This window comes from Ursus arctos, unplaced genomic scaffold (assembly GCF_023065955.2).
Source record: "Ursus arctos isolate Adak ecotype North America unplaced genomic scaffold, UrsArc2.0 scaffold_20, whole genome shotgun sequence".
NCBI classification, from domain to species: domain Eukaryota; kingdom Metazoa; phylum Chordata; class Mammalia; order Carnivora; family Ursidae; genus Ursus; species Ursus arctos.
In genome coordinates, this window is record NW_026622875.1 from 50043413 (window position 1) to 50069438 (window position 26026).

General features: G+C 39.6%; 1 protein-coding gene across 3 annotated transcripts in view; it reads left to right on the forward strand.

Annotated features, from left to right (window-relative positions):
• Window positions 1–346: 346 nt before the first annotated feature.
• SCN10A (sodium voltage-gated channel alpha subunit 10) overlaps window positions 347–26026 on the forward strand; it is a 103322-nt gene continuing 77642 nt past the window's right edge. For all 3 annotated transcript variants that reach the window (XM_026496747.3, XM_026496748.3, XM_026496749.3), the window contains exons 1-3: window positions 347–616; window positions 1876–2009; window positions 4978–5058. In XM_026496747.3, the coding sequence (XP_026352532.1) occupies window positions 347–616; window positions 1876–2009; window positions 4978–5058 (485 nt within the window). The remainder of the gene's footprint in view (window positions 617–1875; window positions 2010–4977; window positions 5059–26026) is intronic.

A 26026-nucleotide genomic window follows, 5' to 3' on the forward strand; every position in this document is an offset into this window, starting at 1 on the left:
GAGGGCAGTATGGCTAATTCTGGTGGTAGTGATGGTGGTGGCGAAGGAGCAATAGATGAAGGAGCCATGCCATAGAAGCTCATGGAGAACATAGCTCAATCCCAAGGTGCCCGGAGGAGGATGGAATAAACAGCCTTCCCCCAAGAGTGCCACAGGGGCAGTGAGACTCTGGGGAGAGCTCAGTGTGAGTTAAGGAGGGAACTGGGGGAGGGAGGGTCTGTTCCAGCAAGGAAGTGTGAGTTAAGGAAAGAACTGGAGGGAGAGGGCCAGTGGGCAGGCTGTTACCTCTCTGTGGTGGTGTCCACTCTCATAAGAGTATAAATTCTTCCTGAAGAAGAATGAGAAGATGGAATTCCCCTTTGGGTCCCTGGAAACTACCAACTTCCGTCGATTCACTCCAGAGTCCCTGGTGGAGATTGAAAAGCGAATTGCCGCCAAGCAGGCAGCAAAGAAAGCCAAAGATAAGCACAGGGAGCAGAAGGACCAAGAAGAGAAACCTCGACCCCAGCTAGACTTGAAAGCTTGCAACCAGCTGCCCAAGTTCTATGGTGAGCTCCCGGCAGAGCTGGTTGGGGAGCCCCTGGAGGATCTGGACCCCTTCTACAGCACACACCGGGTAAGGGTGATTGCCTGGGAAGGCTGTTCTCAGCTCTGGGAGTGGAAGCCTCTGCCATACTCAGCCTAGGGAGTTCTCCTGACCTGGGTGATGTGGTGGGGAGCTAGACTCAGTTAATGACAAATATATCCAACTCACCTCTTTGATATTGTCTTCACATTTTTATAATATTTATGGTGAGACTAATTAACCTCAAATCCTCAAAAGCAATAATAACTGCTTGAAATTTTTAGAGGTAGTTGGCCGTTCTCTTGGATGACCACTGGCCTAGGATCTCCAAAGATGTTGGCTGTTTTTGCAAGTGGGGAGCAGAGATCCTGAGTCTGCGGGTGGGGGGTAGAGTAGAGAAGGGGAGCAGAAATCAGGATGATTTAATGAGTGGTCCTCAAAGTATAATCTCAGAATCCCTGGGGTTCCCAAAACCCTTTTAGTGGGTTCAGGAGGTCACACAAAACTCTCTCTCTCAGACACACAAACGGTATAAGCAAAAGGATATAAACAGTAACAAAAACTCTTTGGGGTTCTCAATAATTTTTGAGAGTACAAAAGGGCCCTGAAATCAAAATGTTTGAGAACCACTAGTTTAAGTGAGAGCTGTTTCATGACAATTCCCCCATTCGTACTGTGTCTTAGATGTTCCACACAGCACCACCACCCCCCCAAAAAAACAAAGTGTGCATGTTTGGGAGTTGGGAGGGACAGAAATCATCCATCTCAAATATGGTTTGTAGAGAAAATAAAAAGACATTAAAATGTCTTTTGCCCTTCTCTCATGGGCCAAGGGCCCTCACCTTCCAAGATGCTCAGAGAGAACCAATAGAGAGAGGGCTTAAAAGGGGAGACCTGGAAGGCACAGAGCAGAGGGAGCATCCCAGCACCAGGGAAGATCCACTAATCAGAAGAGGAATTTAATGCAGCCAGAACCACATCCTCCTGCTGCCAGATTCCTGGCCTTAGGGCTGATGCATCCTACCAGGCCCAGGTCAGATCCCCGCCCATTGGGCACTCTCAATGGGCTCATCTTGATGTACAGTCACTGACAAGGTCTGGGGTCTTGCTAGGAGGGTGAGGATATGGCTCTCAGTCCCTGATCCCCACTAACTCTGCCCCTCCACTTGGCTCTCCACTGATGAATGCATGGTTCACAGAGCCCTTCTTGCTCATAAGTCTGAAATGATACCATTCGTGCTCAAAAACATGATTGTGTGAGGATGTGTGCTTCTTACATCAGGACCACCTTCTGCTTTGTTTTGTTGTAGACGTTTATGGTGCTGAACAAAGGGAGGACCATTTCCCGGTTTAGTGCCACTCGGGCCTTGTGGTTATTCAGTCCTTTCAACCTGATCAGAAGAACAGCCATCAAAGTGTCTGTCCACTCATATCCTTTGCACTGGTGCTTCTTCCACATGATTCCTTTTAGAATCAGGCTTTGCCCACCGTGTCGAGTACCTTCTTCAGAGGGTAGCAATATAGGTGTCCTCTAATTGAATCCTGAAACAATGAAATCATTACATTGAAAGAAAAATGTTTGTGGCTTTAATTTATCCAATACGTGAAAGCAGTCCCAAGACAGAGGAGGTGCTCATGAAAGCCACAGATGGGTTTGGGTTCACCTAGACTAGTCTGGACACACCTGTGCGTGCACTACCTAAAAAAATGTCCTTCTTATGAATGAACTTTGCTGATGCACCCTGGCACATTCTTACCATATGAAACCTGCTCATCTCACAACATAATAAGCAATAAGAGGGCCCCAGGGCTTCTTTGGGCAGATGAAATAGGCATGGGTTGTTACTCTGTGCCCTAGCCATGATGAGGACCAGCTCTTTATTGGGCAAAAGAGCAGCACCTGCTGGAAGACAAAGAGGACAGACCACAATGGGCAGAGCGTAGATTGTCTCAGTGGGACCACATTGGTCATGGGCACTGCCAATATCCCAAGTTACCCCCAAATTACTAGCAGGTTACAAAGGTCAGTAGTCGAAAAAAGTTAATAGTTCAAGGTTCATGCCACTGGGGAATATAGTAATGATTAGAGACAAATCGGCCAAATGTCTGTATTACATTAATGGCTTTAGGTAGCTTCAGATTCTGCCTTCAGTTTTTGTTTTATTTTGTTTTGTTTTTCAAGGCAAGCCAAACTAGGACAAAAAAAAAAAAAGACTTTGGCTTGGTTTCCAAGGATCTTCCCTGGTGACTGTCCAAATTGGAAGTTCCTAATGACAAATTCAGCCCTGGCTTCCAGGAGGTTGATTTGCAAGAACAGCCTTGCCTCAGCTGCCTGACAGATGGTAGCCAGCCTCTTCTTGGGAGGCTCCAGTAAAAGGAGCTCTCTCCCCCGACTCTGGGGCAGCTTGCTAGATTGCTGGACAGCACTCAGTGAGCTGGCAGCTCTGGCACCAAGTCAGCTCAAAATGAAACTGCTCTGCTCCATATAGTTGCATTACATTTTCCTTTTACATGTTTTATCTTTATGGCCAAGCAATGGGAGTTATGTTTTCTTAATTCAATCTTGGATTTTCTGATCCTATAGAAGGATATTTAACAATAATAATAGGCTACCATTTGCTAAATACCTTCTAAGTGTCATCACTGTCATAGGTATAGAAACCTTTGAAGAAGGGATTTGCATCCCCATCTTACAGATGATGAAACTGTTACTCAAAGGCATTAAATAAATTGTCCAAGTTCACAGAGCCAGTTAAGAGGTCCTGCCTGCCCCCTGCTTAGAACAGTAACAGCAATAAGGAAGTAGGCAGTTAATGGAAATGAACTGAAGTAATTTATTTTCTCAGTATGTCATCTCTACTTGGGTGTTGTTTTTTTTAATATATCCAATTACATAAAAATTACAAATAAAGAAAAACAGCAAATATACAAACTCCTCTCCACACATCCTGGTTGAGTTATATCTTAATTAACTGTAAGAAACAACTAATTAGAAATAAAATCCCTTTAAAGAACCAAGTGACCAGTGAATATTCTTTTCATCTTGAGATTTGATGAATCATAATTGCTGGATGGAGTCATAACTGGACAGAAAAGCTGTTAGGTGTCTCCTTCTCACAAAAGCCTGCATTTATATATTTAAATCTTATGAACTTGGCAGCTCCACTCCTAAAAGATATTCTTCAAGGTATGGAATTCTCAGTGTCCTATTATTATTATTTCACCAAAATTATATTTCTAATCGAATTTGCTATGAATGTTTCCACAAGTAATATTGTATATAATATATTACTTTTAAAGGTTTGTGGAACTGGAGATATGATTTTAATTTAATCCTTGGGTTAACATTTTCCCCCCATGTGAACACATTTCTTAATTTAATTGCAAGTCAACAGGAAAATGTGGTTTAATTAGCAGAATTTCCCATTTCAAAATAGATGTGTTCCTAAGTAACTGTAAAACAGGGCACATTAAAGACATTTACAGAAAACTAAAATAGATTTAAATACTTCTGCTCAAACTGAAATTATGAAAGATGAGTGGTTCACTCTCTCTGTAGGTCAAGCTTATCTTCAGGCTTTGTTTTTCTTTAGGACATAATTGTTAGGAACCCAAGCTAGTCCTGAGAAAAAAGTCCAGTGGGAGAAATTTCTCTGGGTTTTCTCCACCAACGTTTCTTCCCATCAGTTTACTCCTTTCCACTCACCTTCTTCAGTGTCTCCTTCCCCTTGTGGTAAACCCTTGTTTCAACCTTGAAAATTCTTCTCTCTGGTTAGACAGAGTTCTCCACCCCAGCCGAATTCTATCTGGAATTTTCTCCTTGAGCCAGCATTTTATGGGCCTACCATTCCTAGCCAGGGGCCCCTTTCCTCAATGTGACTGAAAACAATCCAACTCATTGAATTCCCATGGTAGCTGGTAACCCTCCCTTTACCTCTAACTTCCTAGAAGTAGTCTCTTTGTCTTTTAGAAAAAAAAAGAGACACTTGCTGGACAAAATTTCAGGCTATATTGTATAGTGAAGTGAAGGTGTCAGGGCAGAAGGACATTTTGGAGAAGGGATTCTTGTGTCCTTCCATCTTTCTGAGGGTTCTGTTATCAATCTGAGGTCACATCTCCGCATCATAGCTGACCAGGTTGTATGACCTTGGAAAAATTATTTAAGCTTTTTCAGCCTGTTTTCCTAGTTGCAAAGTGTAGATATAATATCTATCCGCAGGTCCAGTTGTATTAGAAATAATGTGGATGAAGTAATCGGCCCAGGATAGGCACTCAGCAGCCGTTATGTGACAAGACCAAAAAGCTGATCCTAGCTAAAAGCTATGAATTTAATCATTCAGCATCAAGGTGATCATAGGTGACATCAGAGAAACATGGCAACTCTCCGCTTTTCCTTAATACAGTCCTCTCAGGTGGTTCAGTTTATTTATTACGGTCACTATTTTGGTCAATTGTGTGGGCATGACCCAAACCGAGCTTCCAGAGAGAATCGAGTAAGTAGATTTGCTGTCACTATCATTCCTGTGCTTCCTCTTTCTGTCCTCCTTCCCTTCCTTCAGTTGGCAGCTTTTTTCTTTTATTTTTCCTACTGGTCTCATTGGAGTATTGCACACATTGGGGTAGTTAGATATTTCCTTCTCTGTGGACTTTGTTCTATAAACATGTGATTTTCAACTTTGGAGAACTATCGATTAGTGGTTCTCAACCTTGGAATCCCCGGGGGAGATTTTAAAAATATTAATGCCTGGGTCTCAGTCCCAGAGAGTCTGATTTCATCAGTCTGGGTGGTCTGGGCAGATGAGCTTCCCCCATCGATCCCCCACATTCACCTGCTAGGCGCACACATGAACCAAGTTTAGGGACAGCCTACTCTGAGAGGCAGGAGCAAAACTGAGTCAAAACTAAGAACAAATGGTTCTGGAGCATATTCAGAAAATTACCCATGAATAAAACTGTTCAAAGTGATCTTAATATTCCCAAGAATATTCTATTTCCCTGGGTTAGCAGACAGAACCTCTGTAGACTTTCCAAAAACACCTGCACCAATACATCCAGGAAAGGTGCCCCCAGCTCAGGGCAAGACTGACATACTTTGCCTCAATACTAGGAACTCTGTAGAACTTTCTTTTTCCACCTTTTAAATTTTTAAAATTTTTTGCTGGTCATAACATTAATACATGCCACAACAGAAAATATAGTTGACCTTTGAGCAACATATGGGTCCACTTTTACATGGATTTTTAAAAAATAAATACACTACAGTACTGTGAATGTATTTTCTCTTCCTTAGGATTTTCTTAGTAACATTTTCTTTTGTCTAGCTTATTTTACTGTAAGAAGACGGTATGTAATACATATAACATACAAAATACGTGCTAATTGACTGTTGAGGTTATCGAAAAGGCTTCCTGTCAACAGTAGGCTATTAGTAGTTAAATTTTTGGGAAGTCAAAACTTACATGTGGGTTTTCACTCTATGGGAGGGGTGAGTGCCTTTAACCTCTGGGTTGTTCAAGGGTCCACTGTACATTGTATTTCTATTAATAGATAAAAGAAAAATAATCATGTGGTCACCTTAACTGATGCTGACAAATCATTCCACAAGGTTTGGTATCTGTTTGTAATTAGAAACACCTAGAAAAGAAGGAATAGAAGGAAATTGCTGCACTCTGCTAAAGAGTAATTACTTTGAAGGAGGTAGCAAACATCATGCTTAATTGTGAGATATGGCCAGCTTTCCCTCTGAGATCAGAATCAAAAAGAAAAAAAGGAAAGATGTCTGTTTCATCAGTTCTATTTAACTTTGTAAAGGAGAGCCCAGCCAGCATAGTAAGGCAAGGAAAAGAACGAAAAAGAATAAGAAAAGTAGCAAAGATGCCATGATTTACAGATAATACAACTGTGTGATACAATAGCCAATATAATCTAGAGATAAACTATTAAAGTTAACAAGACAGTATAGAAAGGTAACTGGGTGCAAGTTAATATACCTAAATTAATTGCATATCTATATACTAGCAACAAACAGAAAGTAGCATGGTTTTTTAAATACCAGTTATGCTGGTGTTTTAAAATATGAAGTATCTAGAAACAGGATTATCAAAGTATGAGTAAGATCTCTACAAAGAAAATTATGAAAAATTCTGAGTAATATTACAGAAAACCCAATAAATGGAGAGATGTATTATATTCCTGGATTCAAAGTCACAATATTATAAGAATCCCCAAAATGACTAATAACTTTAACATATGCCCAATCAAAATCCCAATAGGCTTGTTTTTTTTTTTTAATTACTCAACAACCTGACTCTAAGATTTATATAAAAATGCAAAGAGCAAATTATAGCCAAGACATTTTTGAGGAAGAAAAACAAGGTGGGAGAAGAGAACTCATCCTATGGGATGCTAGGATGTACTGTAAAGCTCTAATCATTGAAATCGTGTGTGACTGGGGTAAGATTAGTCAGATTGGCGGGACAGAATAGTTGGCTCATCAACAGGCCAGTGCACATACAGACATTGAATTTGTGCTGAAGGTGGCACTGTGGAGCAGTGGGGAAAGGGCATTTCTCAATAAATGATGCTGAAGAATTAGGAATCTAAGGAGAAAAATTACTTTGCTCATCACAAGTGTCCTCCTTAATGCCCATCACCCAATAAGCCCCTCCCCTCATCCACCTCCCCTCCAACAGCCCTCAGTTTGTTTTCTAGAGTTCAGTGTCTCTTATGGTTTGCCTCCCTCTTAACTTTCATCTTATTTTATTTTCCCTTCCCTTCCCCTATGCTCATCTGTTTTGTTTCTTAAATTCAACATATGAGTGAAATCATATGGTATTTGTCTTTCTCTGACTGACTTATTTTGCTGAGCATAGTACCCTCTAGTTCCATCCATGTCATTGCAAATGGCAAGATTTCATTCTTTTTGATGGCTGAGTAATATTCCATTGTATATATATATACCAAGTCTTCTTTATCCACTCATCTGTCACTGAACATCTGGGCTCTTTCCATATTTTGGCTACTGTGGACATTGCTACTATAAACACAGGGGGGCCTGTGCCTGTTTGAATCACTATTTTTTATCCTTTGGATAAATACCTAGTAGTGCAATTATTGGGTCATAGGGTAGCTTTATTTGTAACTTTTTAAAGGAAACTCTTTTATGTTTTCCACAGTGGCTACACCAGTTTACATTCCCACCAACAGTGTAAGAGGGTTCCTCCTTTCTCTGCATCCTTGTCAACATCTGTTGTTTCCCGAGTTGTTAATTTTAGCCATTCTGACCAGTGTGAGGTGGTATCTCATTGTGGTTTTGATTTGTGTTTCCCTGATGCCATGTGATGTTGAGTACTTTTTCATGTGTCTATTAGCCATTTGTATGTCTTCTGTAAAGAAATGTCTGATGAATCACTAAATTCTACCCCTGAAACTAATAAGACACTATATGTTAATGAAATTGAATTTAAATTAAAAAAAAGAAAAGAAAAATTACTTTGAACATCCAACTTTATGCCACATGCAAGAATCAATTTTAGGTAGATTAACATCTAAATTTCTTTGTGAAAGACAAAAACAAAGATTTTAGCTTAAAAAAAGAGAATTTCTGCATGCCCTCAGTTTAGGGAGAGATGTATTGCATGTGGCACAAGAAGCAGTAACCATAGAGGAAAAAACTGATACATTTTAGCATGTACAAAAATTAAGTATTTCTGTTCATCAGAAGACAACTTTGTAAGAGTGAAAAAGAAAGCCTACTGAGTTAGAGATACTTGGAATACATATACCTAAAAAGTGATTATATTCAGAAGAGTGAGCCCCTACAAATCAATTAGAAACACATCAGAGCAACTAATTTTGAAATGAGCAAAAAAAATTGTATAGATATTTCAGAAAAGCAGAAACCCAAATGGTCAATAAACATAAAAATATTCTTAACCTTTTTCTTAATCAAGGAAATGTGAATTAAAACTACACTGAGAGATTATTATATATTCCAAGTATTAAGAAAGATATGGAATAATAGAAACTCATATACTGCTGGTGGGAATGTAAATTTGTACAAACTCCTTGGAGATCAGTGGATAAAATTAAATACAGGTGAAGACACACATATACTGTGATTCTTCTTTTTTTAATGTTTTTTTATTATATTATGTTAGTCACCATACAGTACATCCCTGGTTTCCAATGTAAAGTTCGATGATTCATTAGTTGCGTATAACACCCAGCGCACCATGCAATACTTCCCCTAATTACTACCCATCACCAGCCTATCCGATTCCCCCACCCCCCTCCCCTCTGAGGCCCTCAGTTTGTTTCTCAGGGTCCATAGTCTCTCATGCTTCATTCCCCCTTCTGATTACCCCCCCTTTCTTTATCCCTTTCTTCCCCTACCGATCTTCCTAGTTCTTATGTCCCATAGATGAGAGAAATCATATGATAATTGTCTTTCTCTGCTTGACTTATTTCACTTAGCATTATTTCCTCCAGTGCCGTCCATGTTGCAGCAAATGTTGAGAAATCGTTCTTTCTGATAGCTGAGTAATATTCCATTGTATATATGGGCCACAACTTCTTAATCCAGTCATCTGTTGAAGGGCATCTCGGTTCCTTCCATGCTTTGGCTATTGTGGACAATGCTGCTATGAACATTGGGGTGCATATGGCCCTTCTCTTCACTACGTCTGTATCTTGGGGGTAAATACCCAGTAGCGCAATGGCTGAGTCATAGGGTAGCTCAATTTTTAACTTTTTAAGGGACCTCCACACTGTTTTCCAGAGTGGCTGTACCAACTTGCATTCCCACCAACAATGTAGGAGGGATCCCCTTTCTCCACATCCTCTCCAACAATTGTTGTTTCTTGCCTTGTCTATTTTTGCCATTCTAACTGGCGTAGGGTGGTATCTCAGTGTGGTTTTGATTTGATTTCCCTGATGGCTAATGATTTTGAACATTTTTTCATGTGTCTGTTAGCCATTTGTATGTCTTCATTGGAAAAGTGTCTGTTCATATCTTCTGCCCATTTTATGATTTGTTTATTTGTTTCTCACGTATTGAGTTTGAGAAGTTCTTTGTAGATCTTGGATACCAGTCTTTTATCTGTAGTGTCATTTGCAAATATCTTCTCCCATTCTGTGGGCTGCCTCTTAGTTTTTTTGACTGTTTGCTTGGCTGTGCAGAAGCTTTTTATCCTGATGAAGTCCCACAGTTCATTTTGTCTTTTGTTTCTCTTGCCTTTGGAGATGTGTCATGAAAAAGGTTGCTTTGGCCGATGTCATATAGGTTGCTGCCTATGTTCTCCTCTAGGATTTTGATGGATTCCTGTCTCACATCTAGGTCTTTCATCCATTTGGAGTTTATCTTTGTGTATGGTGTGAGAGAGTGGTCAAGTTTCATTCTTTTGCATGTAGCTGTCCAATTTTCCCAGCACCATTTATTTAAGAGACTGTCTTTTTTCCACCGGATGTTTTTTCCTGCTTCATCAAAGATTAGTTGCCCAAAGAGCCGAGGGTCCATTGCTGGGTTCTGTATTCTGTTCCATTGGTCTATGTGTCTGTTTTTGTGCCAGTACCATGCTGTCTTTGTGATCACAGCTTTGTAGTACAGCTTGAAATCTGGCATTGTGATGCCGCCAGCTTTGTTTTTCCTTTTCAACAGTTTCTTGGAGATTTGGGGCCTTTTCTGGTTCCATACAAATTTAAGGACTATTTGTTCCAGTTCTTTGAAAAATGTCATTGGTATTTTGATTGGGATAGCATTGAAAGTGTAGATTGCTCTGGGTAGCATGGACATTTTAACTATGTTAATTCTTCCGATCCATGAGCATGGAATATTTTTCCATCTTTTTGTATCTTCCTCAATGTCTTTCAAGAGTGATTTATAGTTTCTAGAATATAGGTCCTTTACGTCTCTGGTTAAGTTAATTCCAAGGTAACGTATGGTTTTTGGTGCTATTGTAAATGGGATGGATTCCCTAATTTCTCTTTCTTCAGTCTCATTATTCGTGTATAGAAATGCAACTGATTTCTGAGCATTGATTTTGTATCCCGCCACATTACTGAATTGCTCTATAACTTCTAATAGTTTGGGAATGGATTCTTTTGGGTTTTCCATATAGAGTATCATGTCATCTGGGAAGAGAGACATTTTGACTTCTTCTTTGCTGATTTGGATACCTTTTATCCCTTTTTGTTGTCTGATTGATGTTGCAAGGACTTCTAGTACTATGTTGAATAATAGTGGCGAGAGTGGGCATCCTTGTCGTGTTCCTGATCTTAAGGGAAAGGCTTCCAGCTTTTCCCCATTGAGAATGATATTTGCTGTAGGCTGTTCATAGATGGCTTTTATGAGATTGAGAAATGTACTCTCTATTCCTACACTCTGAAGGGGCTTAATCAGGAAAGGATGCTGTATTTTGTCAAATGCTTTTTCTGCATCAATTGAGAGGATCATATGGTTCCTGAGTCTTTTCTTGTTGATATGATGTATCACACTGATCGATTTGCGAATGTTGAACCATGCTTGCATCCCAGGTATGAATCCCACTTGGTCATGATGGATAATCCTTTTAATGTACTGTTGGATTCTATTAGCCAGGATCCTGTTGAGGATTTTGGCATCCATATTCATTAGGGAAATCGGTCTGTAATTCTCCTTTTTGATGGGGTCTTTGCCTGGTTTGGGGATCAAGGTAATATTGGCCTCATAGAATGAGTTTGGTAGCTTTCCTTCTGTTTCTATTTTTTGAAATAGCTTTAGGAGAATAGGTATTATTTCTTCTTTGAATGTTTGGTGGAATTCCCCAGGAAAACCGTCCGGGCCTGGAGTTTTGTTATTTGGAAGGTTGTTTATCACTGACTCAATCTCTTCATAATTAATTGGCCTGTTTAAGAAATCAATTTCTTCCTGTTTCAGTCTTGGTAGTTTATAGGTTTCCAGGAAGGCCTCCATCTCTTCCAGATTGCTTAATTTATTGGCATATAGCTGATGATAAAAGTTTCTAATAATCCTTCCAATTTCATTGGTGTTGGTTGTGACCTCTCCTTTTTCATTCATAATTTTATTAAATTGGGTCCTTTCTCTTTTCTTTTGGATAAGTCTTCCCAGTGGTCTGTCAATTTATTGATTCTCTCAAGAATCAGCTTCTAGTCCTGTTAATCTTCTCTACTGTACTTCTGGTTTCTAATTCATTGATTTCTGCTCTAATCTTGGTCAACTGCTTCCTCATGCGTGGATTAGGCCTGTCCCTCTGTTGCTGTTCCAGCTTCTTGAGGTGAGAATATAAAAACTGCATTTTAGATTTTTCTATTCTTTTGAGTGAGGCTTAGATGGCTATGTATTTCCCCCTTAGGACTGCCTTTGCAGTATCCCATAGGTTTTGGACCATTGTGTTTTCATTCTCATTGGTCTCCATAAATTGTTTAAATTGATTTTTGATTTCCTGGTTTATCAAGTCATTCCTGAGCAGGATGGTTCTTAGTCTCCAAGTGTTTGAGTTTCTTCCAAATTTTTCCGTGTGGTTGAGTTCCAATTTCAAAGCGTTGTGGTCTGAGAATATGCAGGGGATAATTTCAATCTTTTGGTATTGGTTGAGACCTGTTTTGTGTCCCATAACATGGTCTATTCTTGAGAATGTTCCATGGGCATTAGAATAGAATGAGTATTCTTTGGTTCTGGGGTGTAGTGTTCTATATATATCTATGAGGTCCAACTCATCGAGTATGGCATTCAAAGCCTTTGATTCTTTGCTTAGTTTTTGCAAGGGTGTTCAGTCTATTTCTGATAGTGGGATGTTGAGGGCCCCTACTATTAATGTATTTTTATCTATATGTCTCTTTATTCTGGTTAAGAGTTGGCTTGTGTATCTTGCTGCTCCCCTGTTGGGGGCATACATATTTATAATTGTCATATCCACTTGTTGGATACATCCTTTAAGAATAATATAGTGCCCTTCTGTGTCTCTAACTATAGTCTTTAGTTTAAAATCCAATCTATCTGATATGAGAATTGCTACCCCAACTTTCTTTTGAGGTCCATTTGTGTGAAAGATGGTACTCCACCCCTTTACTTTCAGTGTGAATGTATCTTTGGGTTCAAAATGAGTCTCTTATAGACAGCAAATGGATGGGTCATGTCTTTTTATCCAATCTGCAACCCTGTGGTGTTTTATGGGAGCATTAAAGCCATTCACATTGAGACTGAATACTGAGAGATATGATTTTAATGATGCCATGTTGCCAGTAAAGTCTTTGTTTGTATCGGTTGTGACTTTCTGTTCTGTATCACTCTTGGGGCCTTTTTACCTTTATAGAACCCCCCTTAATATCTCCTGTAGGGCTGGTTTTGTGGTTACAAAATTGGTTAATGACTGGCGATTCTGGAAGGTCTTTATTTCTCCATCAATTCTGAATGACACCCTTGCTGGATAAAGGATCCTTGGCTGCAGTTTTTCTCAGAAAGAGTTTTAAAAATGTCCCCCCCAACCCTTTCTCTCATTCCAGGTCTATGTAGACAGGTCTGATGTAATTCTGATATCTTTGCCTTGGTACGTGAGAAATTTCTTTGCCCTAGCCACTTTCAATACTGTATCCTTGGATCTAATATTTGCAAATTGCACTATGACGTGACGTGGCGTAGGTTTGTCATGGTTGAGCTTGGGAGGGGTCCTTTCTGCCTCTTGGACACGAATGTTTGTTTCCCTCGCTAGATTAGGGAAGTTTTCAGCTACAATTTGTTCAAATATCTCTTCTAGACCTCTGTTTTTCTCCACCCCGTCGGGGATGCCAATGATTCTGACATTGGATCGTTTCACTGAGTCAGTAATCTCCCGTAACCTACATTCGTGGGTGTGGATTTTTTTAAGTCCAGCTTCTATTTTCATTTTTTCTTCTACTAACCCATCCTCCAATTCACTAATACGTTCCTCTGCCTCATTTACACTGGCCGTCAGAGCCTCTAGTTTTGACTGCATTTGGCTCATAGAATTTTTAATTTCTGCCAGATTTGCTCTCATTTCTGCTCTTAGAGATTCTATATTCTCATTAACATTTTCGTTAATACTTTTTTCAAGTCTACACATCATCTTGACCATTGTTACTCTGAATTCTATTTCTGATAATTTGGTTATATCCATATCTATTAGTTCTGTGGCAGAGGCCACAGACTCATTGTCTTTTCCTGCTGGGGGGATTTCTCCTACTCATCATTCTGATGAGGAGAGGTTGTGGGGTTGTCCAGAGCCCAAATTATTGACCAGGACCCAGGCCATGCACCCTTGTTTTATAGGGGTCTTAGGGATGTGGGCTTCTTGATTTTTCAGCCTGCCTTCTGGGGGAGGGGCCTGCCGTGCTGATACTCAGGCTACCCCTTTTGGGTAGAGTCTCTGTGTCTCCTGGGAGGGGAGATGGGGATGAGCATACTGTGAGCCGGTATTTCCAGGCTTTTGTTCTCTGGCAGGTTTCCCTGGCAGTTTGCTGTGCCTTTTCTGAGAGACAGCAGCAGTGGCCGAATCTCAGCGTCTGTCACAGAACAGAGGGGATCACGGGCCATTCTCCACTGATGATCTGACCACTTTAACTCTGTTTCTGTTGGTGCTGCTCAACCCTGCAGCGTCCCGGGATGTGCTCCCCACACCTGGCGTCCCAGCCCTCACTTCCAGGGCCAGCGCTTCTCTGTCCTTTGTGTTTCTAACACCACCAGCTGCCAGCTGCAAGCTGCCCCTGCATGCTCCCGGAGCTCCTGGTCTCAGTCTGGATCCAGTGAGCACACCGGAGTCCCGAGTTCCGTGAGAAGTCTGGTGGCACGCGCTCCCTGCTCACGGTCACAGTCTGTTTTCTCACGGGTGCCATCCGTGAGTCTGCCCGCTCCCCCGTGCAGGTGGCTACCGCTTCCCAGTGCCCAAACGCGGTGGCTCCCTCCCCTTTCCATTTATCTTCCGATATCTGTGCGTGGTTTCACGGCTCCCCACTTCATACCTCAATACTCAGCGCTGGAGATGTTCATTTGTAGAGGTCCAGATGTATCTTCCTGTGTCTCAGGCTGATTCCGTGGATGTTTAGGCTGGTCTGGTACCTATCCAGCTCGACTCAGGGGACCGGCTACATATACTGTGATTCTTAATTATACCCTTAGCTCAACAGAAATATGTGTGGGCACCAAAAATACAACTATGAGAAAGATTATGAACAATGCCCATAGAAGCCCCCAATTGGAAACAGTCAAATGTCCAAAAATTTTTGAATACATTAAATATTTCTCTTACATTCTTAAAATGGGATAATGTACAGCAATGAAAATGAATAAACTGTAGTTCTACAAAACAAGGATGAAAAAAGCCAGACACAAAAGATTGCATAAGTATGACTCCATTTGTGCAAAATTCAAAAACAAGCAGAACTTAACTATTTTGTTTAGAGATTCTTACTTAGGAGACAAAAAATGTGAATAAAACCTATAGGGCAGAGGAAGGAGGACATAATTGGGAAAAGGCTTGTGGGATGACTATAATGTTCCATTTAGTGACATGAGTAGTTGTCATATGGCCACTATGGACTGGATTATGTCTCCCAAAATCCACGTATGGAAGGCCTAACCCATATGACTATACTTGAGAAGGGGCCTTTAAGGACGGCACTATGGTTCAATGAGGTCAGAAGGGCAGAGCCATGATCCAGTAGAACTGGTGTCCTTGTAAGAAGAGGAATGGGGAGTCCAGAACTCTCTCTGCTATATGAGGGCACAGCACAAAATCAATCCTTAGCAAGCCAAGAAGAGGGCTCTACCAGAGCCTGGCCAGGAAGCACCCTCGTCTCCAATTTCCAGCCTCCGGAACTGTGAGAAGTCAGTTTCTGTGCTTTAACCATTCAGTCTATGGTACGTTGTTATGGTAGACTGAGCTAATATACAAGTGTTCATTTTTCAGTGAATTTGTGTTTCACGTGCATTTCTATTATGCACATTACATATCATAATAAATAGCTTAAAAACAAAATGATTTTTTAAAAAGTGGCCATTGCATAAAATGCAGACTACTGAAAAATATAAATCAGAAGAGGAGAAATCACTGTTGGTTTTTTTTTAGCTAGCCAATTTTTAAAAATTTTTTTATTATATTATGTTAGTCACCATACAGTACATCCCTGGTTTCTGATGTAAATTTCGATGATTCATTAGTTGCGTATAACACCCAGTGCACCATGCAATACGTGCTCTCCTTAATACCCATCACCAGCTTATCCCATTCCCCCACCCCCTCCCCTCCGAAGCCCTCAGTTTGTACTGTTGGTATTTTAGCTTATTGTCCTCCCTCCCTCTCTTAGTCGCTCTCTCTCAATCTCTCTCTCTATGAAGATCTAATTGGCTTTATCAAATGATTCATGCAGCAGGCAGCAGCCCATCTAGCAAGTAGAGAGGCATTGAGAGGAGTTTTACAAAATGGAAGAGTTTTATAGGTAGGAGGGTGGGGGCAAGAAAGTTATTACCAAAGAAAAGGATTCTTCCAGAAGGGGCAGTTTGCTAGGGGAAAAAGCAAGGTATCTTCTCAGGCAGATTACCTCATCTTTCTTTGGGGGATGGAGGGGACTCAAGTGACAGACTCTTTGATGCCAATGGAAAGAACAATTTCCTGATTGACCAGTCAAGGCCACATTTTCAGGAGAGGATGAAACTGCCAATAGATTGGGTTTTAAGCCCCCGTTTGGGAACTAGGTCTAAGTGACACCATTTTGGGTCTGCAGTTTTCTTAACTATATATAAGCTGAGATCATATAGCATGTAAAATCTCTATCCTTATTTTGAACTTTTAATGCAAAGCATTTTCTCTCAAAAGTAAGAGTTATTTGGGGATTCTGGTTAAATATGGAAAATAGCATGCATATGTTTTACCCCAACCCTCTCAGAACGCCAATAAAATGACAGCATGGGAAAAGAACGGTATAAATATACAAGAACAAAGAGAAGGAGAAAGAAAAGCGCAGAGGACAAAGATGTCATAACAATCTCAGAAGGCCAAAAGTGGGCGGGGGACTGGCAAATGACTCAGCACACCGGGACTTGTTAACTGAAATGCCTGCAGAGAGGGATAAAAATGACGATCAAGGCATTTTACCTCTAAAACCTCAGAGACCCTGAAAATGTGGACATGATACAAATAATAATAAGAGGAAAGAGGAGAGAACGTGGGAGCAGAGTATGCTCACTTACTGCTGCTTCTATAATAACAAGGAGTTAAAGAGTATTCTTTAAAGTAGATAAATCAAAGAATGGAAAATAATTATATTTAATGGTACAAAGGTTAGCCCAAAAAAGATACAACTAAGTACAATCAGATGATGCATAAAACAGGGGCGCCTGGGTGGCTCAGTCATTAAGCGTCTGCCTTCGGCTCAGGGCGTGATCCCGGCATTCTGGGATCAAGCCCCACATCAGGCTCCTCCACTATGAACCTGCTTCTTCCTCTCCCACTCTCCCTGCTTGTGTTCCCTCTCTCACTGGCTGTCTCTCTCTTTGTCAAATAAATAAATAAAATCTTTTTTTTTTATTTTTTTATTTTTTATTTTTTAATTTTTTTAAGATTTTATTTTATTTATTTTATTTTTATTTTTACCAAGGGCAATACATTACACAGTTCTAGTTATAATTATGAATTTATACTTATAAAGACAATCTCTAGAACTAAAATAAAAACTATTCTAAATTTAGAATCATACACACACAAAAAGCAAATAAAACATACCAGACAATGAAATAGTTTTTAAAACTATTAAATACACAACTTAAAGTTATATATACAAAGATCAAACAATTCTATCACATCAATAAATATAAATGGATTGGACTCATCTGTTTAAAAAAACTCATACATATTCATATATAACAAAGCAATATCCAACTTTATGTTGAACAAAAATACACTGCTCCAGGTCTTATGGAAAGGTCAAAATTAAAGAATGGACAAAGATATAAGCCTAGGCATATAGGAAGAGAGCAGGAAGTCAGATTTAAATATTGAAGAAGGTAGTGTTCAGGCCCAAAACCATTAAACAGGATAAAAGTGACACTTTGTAATGCTAAATAATCCAAAATAGTAACATATATCTTTGCAATAAATAATATGGCAACAATGTTTATAATTTGAAAATCATAAGAATATAAGGATAAATGGACAAACACATTACAGGGACCAAAAAGTGTAATTAATTTCTTTCAGCCCATGACAAATCAAGTGTATAAAAAAGTATGTAAAGATATAGATGACCTGAATAATTAATAAGACACATCTGATTCATCTATATCAAACTGTATTCCCTAAAAAATATAGAATATACCACCATACAAATTGACCAAATATTAAATCACAACAAAACCTAAGTTCCAAAAAGTAAAAATAATACAGGAAACATTCTCTGATCACACAGTGATAAAGTAAAAACAAAATTAAGAAAAAAAAAAGAAAGCCCTTTCCATTTGGTAATGTTAAAAACCTTTCAACTCTTTTTTTTTTAAAGATTTATTCCACAGAGATAGAGACAGCCATTGAGAGAGGGAACACAAGCAGTGGGAGTGGGAGAGGAAGAAGCAGGCTCATAGTGGAGGAGCCTGATGTGGGGCTCGATCCCATAACGCTGGGATCACCCCCTGAGCCGAAGGCAGACGCTTAACCGCTGTGCCACCCAGGCGCCCCAAAAACCTTTCAACTCTTAGATTAAAAAAAATACTACAAACTAAAATTATAGAATTTCTAGGGAAGAAAAAATTTAAAAAGCACTTTAATCAGAACCTACAGGGTACAGTTAAAGATGTGTTCAAGGGATAATCCATAGCATTGAAGCAGAGAATATTTATTTCAGGACAAAATGAAAAGAATTATTTAAGCACCTAGTATAAAAAATGAAAAAGAACAATAAATGAAAGGAAAATGGGAAGAAGAATTATTAATTTCAAAGAAAAACTTAACAAGTTAAGAAATAGAAAAACAGGGTCACCTGGGTGGCTTAGTCAGTTAAACATCTGATTCTTGATTTTGGTCAGGTCGTGATCTCAGGATCCTGAGATCAAGCCCCACCTTGGCCTCCATGCTCAATGCGGAGTCTGCTTGGGATTGTCTCTCTCCCTCTTCCTTTACCCCTTCCCCTGCTCATGCTTTCTCTCTTTATCTCTAAAATAAATGAATAAATAAAATCTTTAAAAAAATAGAAAAACAGTAGAACTAATGAATCCAAAAGCTGTTAAAAAATATACGTGCAAGACCTTTATTACTGAAAGATGACAAAACACAACAGAGAGAAATTTTAAGGTATCAAATAAATTTAGTGATATCTTGTGTTCAGAGATTAGACAACTCACCAGCTGTTAAAATGCCATTGCTGCCCAAATTAATCAACAGATTCAATGAAATCCCAATGAAAATCCCAGCAGCCGATGTTCTGTAGAAATTGAATAGATTTCACTGACATGGATGAAGCAAAATTTATTTAACTCTTATCCTATTGACAGGCATTTATGTTGGCCCTAATCAACATAATCCTCATATTCTGTGATCATGATTCTTCAGTGAGTATCCTTCCTTACACACACATCTTTGAACAGATAACACGGGTACCTGTGAGAGATGAATTCTCAGAAGTGGAGTTGCTGGGTTAATTTTTGAAATATTACCAAACTGTTTTCCAAAGCTGTGCCAATTTCCATTCCCTACTACTAAATTCATTCTTTATCAGGTTTTGTATGAACTGAATTGTTGACAAAACTTTCTTTATAAACACACTTTGAAAAAAATATAAAAGATAAAAAATCTACTTATCTGGTCTCATTTCTAGAAATGCATGTGGCAGGTACTGGATTATGTTCAGCATCTTTGGCCCCATTAAAATGATCAGATTCCAGATTTTATTTTTGAAAGTCAAACTGATAACAGCCATTGGTTGTTTACTATGTTGCTGGGAGCCCAAAGGAAAAGGGTAAATGTCCCTGGCGTAGTCTGGGACTACAAAGATCATGCTGTGTATTCTTGAGTAGAAATGAGATCGTAGCCAGAGAAGAATCAGAAGCCAGTCCTATCACCATGTTCTTGATACAGTGCTTTGGACACAAGCAGTTCCCATCCCTTATCTCCCCTCCCAGCCATGATAGCTCCCTGAAACATTAGCTTTGCACTGCTACCTTCTGGTAAAGATAGGTCCTTGCCTCTCTGCCTGCCTGCCTATCTGTCTGCTTGTGGGAAGACTTCATATACATATTTCATTTTTAAATCCTTTCTTCGGCTCCAAAAGAAACTAGAGATTTACTGCAGCCAAAGAGGGGAAGAATAGATCAGATTGGGGCTCAGCTGGAGATGAAAAATGCAGAGGGATGTCCTACCATCCCCACCCCTTGAGCTCACAAAGAATAACTGAAGGAATTCTTTGATGGCCCTAGGACACCCATCACTAACCATACTGAGAATCTGGAGAAACACATGACAAAGTACTGCAATTTGGTTGCAGAGAAAAGCACAGTAGAAAGATAAATGTTTTCTCACCTGGAAAAGAAACATGAAAAGAAATGGAACCTGTGGCACACAGGAGAAGGGGTACTTGGCACTGCATGCATGAAGTACTGTTTTGTATCTTTTTAAATGTACATGAATGACATCATATTGTATGCATGCTCTTCCTGAAGCTTTTTAAAAATCAACATTGTGTTTTTGAGATTGGTCTAAGTGGATACATGTAGACTTATTTCATTTATTTTTTACTGCTATATAATATTCCATAAAGGTTTTCTGAATTTTCTTCTAAAAGTCCTAATATTTCTTTCTACATTTAGATATTTCATCCCCTCTAGAATTTAGTGTGTAGGCACATGGCTAGAGATAGGCTTCTGGTATTTTTCTGTATGGATTATCCCAACACCATTTTTTTAATAATAATTTTTTATTATGTTATGTTAGTCACCATACAGTATATACTTAGTTTTTGATGTGATGTTCCATGATTCATTATTTGCCTATAACACCCAGTGCACCATGCAATATATGCCCTCCTTAATACCCATCACTAGCCTATCACAGTCCCCCACCCTCTTCCCTCTGAAGCCCTCAGTTTGTTTCCCAGAGTCCATAGTTTCTCATGGTTCATTCCCCCTTCTGTTTACCACCCCTTCATTCTTCCCTTCTTTCTCCTACCCATCTTCCTGCTATTTCTTATGTTCCATAAATGAGTGAAACCATATGATAATTGTCTTTCCCTGCTTGACTTATTTCACTTAGCATTATCTCCTCCAGTTCCGTCCATGTTGCAGCAAATGTTGAGAAATTGTTCTTTTTGATGGCTGAGTAATATTCCATTGCATATACGGACCACAGCTTCTTAATCCAGTCATCTGTTGAAGGGCATCTCGGCTCCTTCCATGATTTAGCTATTGTGGACAATGCTGCTATGAACATTGTGGTGCATATGGCCCTTCTCTTCACTATGTCTGTATCTTTGGGGTAGTGCAATTGCTGGATCATAGGGTAGCTCTATTTTTAACTTTTTGAGGGACCTCCACACTGTTTTCCAAAGTGACTGTACCAACTTGCATTCCCACCAACAATGTAAGAGAGATCCCCTTTCTCCACATGCTCTCCAACATTTGTTGTTTCTTGTCTTGTCCATTTTTGCCATTCTAACTGGTGTAAGGTGGTATCTCAATGTGGTTTTGATTTGAATTTCCCTGATGGCTAATGATTTTGAACATTTTTTCATGTGTCTGTTAGCCATTTGTATGTCTTCATTGGAAAAGTGTCTGTTCATATCTTCTGCCCATTTTTTGATTTGATTATTTGTTTCTCATGTATTGAGTTTGAGAAGTTCTTTATAGATCTTGGATACCAGTCTTTTACCTGTAGTTTCATTTGCAAATATCTTCTCCCATTCTGTGGGCTGCCTCTTAGTTTTTTGGACTGTTTCCTTGGCTGTGCAGAAGCTTTTTATCTTGATGAAGTCCCACATTTTACCTTTTGTTTCTCTTGCCTTTGGAGATGTGTCATGAAAAAATGCTGCTGTGGCCAGTGTCAAAGAGGTTACAGCCTATGTTCTCCTCTAGGATTTTGATGGATTCCTGTCTCACATCGAGGTCTTTCATCCATTTGGAGTTTTTCTTTGTGTATGGTGTGAGAGAGTGGTCAAGTTTCATTCTTTTGCATGTAGCTGTCCCATTTTCCCAGCACCACTTATTGAAGAGACTGTCTTTTTTTCACTGGATGTTTTTTCCTGCTTTGTCAAAGATTAGTTGACCATAGAGCCGAGGGTACATTTTTGGAGTCTCTATTCTGTTCCATTGGTCTATGTGTCTGTTTTTGTGCCAGTACCATGCTGTCTTTGTGATCACAGCTTTGTAGTATAGTTTGAAATCCGGCAACAAGATACCCCCAGCTTTTTTTTTTTCCTTTTCAACAATTCCTTGGCGATTTAGGGCCTTTTCTGGTTCCACACAAATTTAAGGACTGTTTGTTCCAGTTCTTTGAAAAATGTCATTGGTATTTTGATCGGGATGGCATTGAAAGTATAGATTGCTCTGGGTAGCATAGACATTTTAACTATGTTTATTCTTCTGATCCATGAGCGTGGAATATTTTTCCACCTTTTTGTGCCTTCTTCAATGTCTTTCAAGAGTGATTTGTAGTTTCTAGAATATAGGTCCTTTACCTCTCTGGTTAAGTAATTCCGAGATAACGTATGATTTTTGGTGCTATTGTAAATGGAATGGATTCCCTGATTTCTCTTTCTTCAGTCTCAGTGTTCATGTATAGAAATGCAACAAATTTCTTTTTTTTTTAAAGATTTATTTATTTATTTATTTGACAGAGATAGAGACAGCCAGCGAGAGAGGGAACACAAGCAGGGGGAGTGGGAGAGGAAGAAGCAGGCTCATAGCGGAGGAGCCTGATGTGGGGCTCGATCCCACAATGCCAGGATCACGCCCTGAGCCAAAGGCAGACACCTAACCGCTGTGCCACCCAGGCGCCCTTGCAACTGATTTCTGAGCATTGATTTTGTATCCCGCCACATTACTGAATTGCTCTATAAGTTCTAGTAATTTGGAGGTGGAGTCTTTTGGGTTTTTCATATAGAGTATCATGTCATTTGCGAAGAGAGACAGTTTGACTTCTTCTTTGCCGATTTGGATACCTTTTATCCCTTTTTGTTGTCTGATTGCTGTTGCAAGGACTTCTAGTACTATGTTGAATAATAATGGTGAGAGTAGACATCCTTGTCGTGTTCCTGATCTTAAGGGAAAGTCTTTCAGCTTTTCCCAATTGAGAATGATATTCGCTGTAGGCTTTTCATAGATGGTTTTTATGAGATTGAGAAATGTACCCTCTATCCCTACACTCTGAAGGGTTTTAATCAGGAAAGGATGCTGTATTTTGTCAAATGCTTTTTCTGCATCAATTGAGAGGATCATATGGTTCTTGACTGTTTTCTTGTTGATATGATCTATCACACTGATAGATTTGTGAATCCCAGGGACGAATCCCACTTGATCATGATAGATAATCCTTTCAATGTACTGTTGGATCCTATTAGCTAGGGTCTTGTTGAGAATTTTGGCGTCCATATTCATCAGGGATATCAGTCTGTAATTCTTTTTGATGGGGTCTTTGCCTGGTTTGGGAATCAAGGTAATACTGGCCTTATAGAATGAGTTTGGTAGTTATCCTTCTGTTACTATTTTTTGAAACAGCTTCAGGAGAATAGGTATTATTTCTTCTTTGAATGTTTGGTAGAATTCCCCGGGGAATCTGTCAGGCCCTGGACTCTTGTTTTTGGGGAGGTTTTTGATCACTCCTTCAAACTCTTCATAATTAATCAGTCTGTTTAAATAATCAATTTCTTCCTGTTTCGGTCTTGGTAGTTTATAGGTTTCCAGGAAAACATCCATTTCTTCCAGGTTGTTTAATTTATTGTCATAAAGCTGTTGATTAAAGTTTCTAATGATCCTTCCTATTTCATTGGTGTTGATCGTGATCTCTCCCCTTTCATTCATAATTTTATTAATTTGGGTCCTTTATTCTTTTGAATAAGTCTGGCCAGTGGCTTATCGATCTTATTTATTCTTTCAAAGAACGAGCTTCTAGTTCTGTTGATCCGCTCTACTGTGCTCCTGGTTTCTAACTCATTGATCTCTGCTCTAATCTTGATTAACCGCCTTCTCGTGTGTGGGTTAGGCCTGTTCTTCTGTTCCAGCTCCAGCTTCTTGAGGTGAGAATATAAAAACTGCATTTTAGATTTTTCTATTCTTTTGTGTGAGGCTTGAATGGCTATGTATTTTCCCCTTAGAACTGCCTTTGTGGTGTCCCATAGGTTTTGGACCTATGTGTTTTCATTTTTGTTGGTCTCCAAAAATTGTTTAATCTCCTTCCTAATTACCTGGTTTACCCAATTATTCTTGAGCTGGATGATTCTTAGTTTCCAAGTGTTTGAGTTTCTCCCAAATTTTTCCTTGTGATTGAGTTCCAATTTCAAAGCATTGTGGTCTGAGAATATGCAGGGAATAATCTCAGTCTTTTGGTATCAGTTGAGACCTGTTTTGTGACCCAGTATATGGTCTATTCTGGAGAAAGTTCCATGTGTATTCGAAAAGAATGAGTATCCTGTTGTTCTGGGGTGTAGTGTTCTGTATATATCTATGAGGTCCATCTGGTCCAGTATGTCATTCAAAGCTCTTGTTTCTTTGTTGATTTTCTGCTTAGGTGATCTGTCTATTGCTGAGAGTGGAGTGTTGAGGTCCCCTACTATTAATGTATTATTATCTATATGTCTCTTTATTCTGGTTAAGAGTTGGCTTGTGTATCTAGCTGCTCCCCTGTTGGGGGCATAGATATTTTTAATTGTCATATCCACTTGTTGGATACATTGTTTAAGAATAATATAGTGTCCTTCTATATCTCTAACTACAGTCTTTAGTTTAAAATCTAATCTGTCTGATATGAGAATTGCTACCCCAGCTTTCTTTTGAGGTCCATTGGAATGAAAAATGGTTTTCCAACCCTTCACTTTCAGTCTGGATGTACCTTTAGGTTCAAAATGAGTCTCCTGTAGACAGCAAATGGATGGGTCATTTTTTTTTATCTAATCTGCAATCCTGTGGCATTTATGTGACCATTTAGGCCATTCACATTGAGAGTGATTATTGAGAGATATGATTTTAATGATGTCATGTTGCCTGTGAAGTCTTTGTTTCTATAGATTGTAAATCTCTGTTCTGTATCACTCTTGGGGTCTTTTTACTTTTATGGAACCCCCCTTAATATTTCTTTTAGGGCTGGCTTGGTGGTTGCAAATTCCTTTAGTTTCTGCCAGTCTTGGAAGTTCTTTATCTCTCCATCAATTCTGAATGACAGCCTTGCTGGATAAAGGATCCTTGGCTGCATGTTCTTCTCAGTTAGAGCTTTGAAAATACCTTGCCAACACTTCCTGGCCTGCCAGGTCTGACGTTATTCTGATATTCTTCCCTCTGTATGTAAGGATTTTCTTCCCCCTGGCTGCTTTCAATACTGTATCCTTGGAACTAATATTTGCAAATGCACTATGATGTGATGTGGTGTAGGTCTGTTCTCATTGATCTTGGGAGGGGTCCTCTCTGCCTCTTGGACATGAATGCTTCTTTCCTTTGCCAGATTAGGGAAGTTCTCAGCTACAATTTGTTCAAATATCTCTTCTAGACCCCTCTTTTTCTCCACCCCCTTGGGGATGCCGATGATTCTGACATTGGAATGTTTCATTGAGTCAATAATCTCCCGTAATCTACATTCTTGAGATTGGATTTTTTTGAGCCAAGTTTCCATTTTTACTTTCTCTTCTACCATCCCATCTTCCAATTCACTAATTTATTCTTCTGCCTCATTTACCCTGGCCATCAGAACATCTAGTTTAGACTGCATTTGATTCATAGCACTTTTAATTTCTTCCAGATCACTCTCATTTCCACCCTTAGAGATTCTATATTCTCGTTAATATTTTCGTTCGTATTTTTTTCAAGCCTACACATCATCTTGACCATTGTTACTCTGAACTCCATTTCTGACAATTTGGTTATATCCATATCCATCAGTTCTGTGGCAGAGGCCACAGTCTCTGTGTCCTTTCTTTGCTGAGGGTTTCTCCTCCTCATCATTCTGATGAGGAGAAGTTGCAGGGATGCACAAAGCACAAATTATTGACCACGACCCAGGCAGTGTGCACTTGTTTTATAGGACCTTAGGGATGTGGGCGTCTTGATTTTTCAGCCTGCCTTCTGGGGGTGGGGCCTGCCATGCTGATACTCAGGCAACCCTGTTTGGGTAGAGTTACCCTGTCCCCTGCAAGGGAGGATGGGGATGGGCACAATGTGAACCAGTATTTCTGGGCTTTTGTTCTTTGGCGGCTTTCCCCGGTGGTTTTCTTTGCGTCTTCTGAGAGTCAGAGCAGCAGTGGCCATATCCTAGCCTCTGTCTCAGA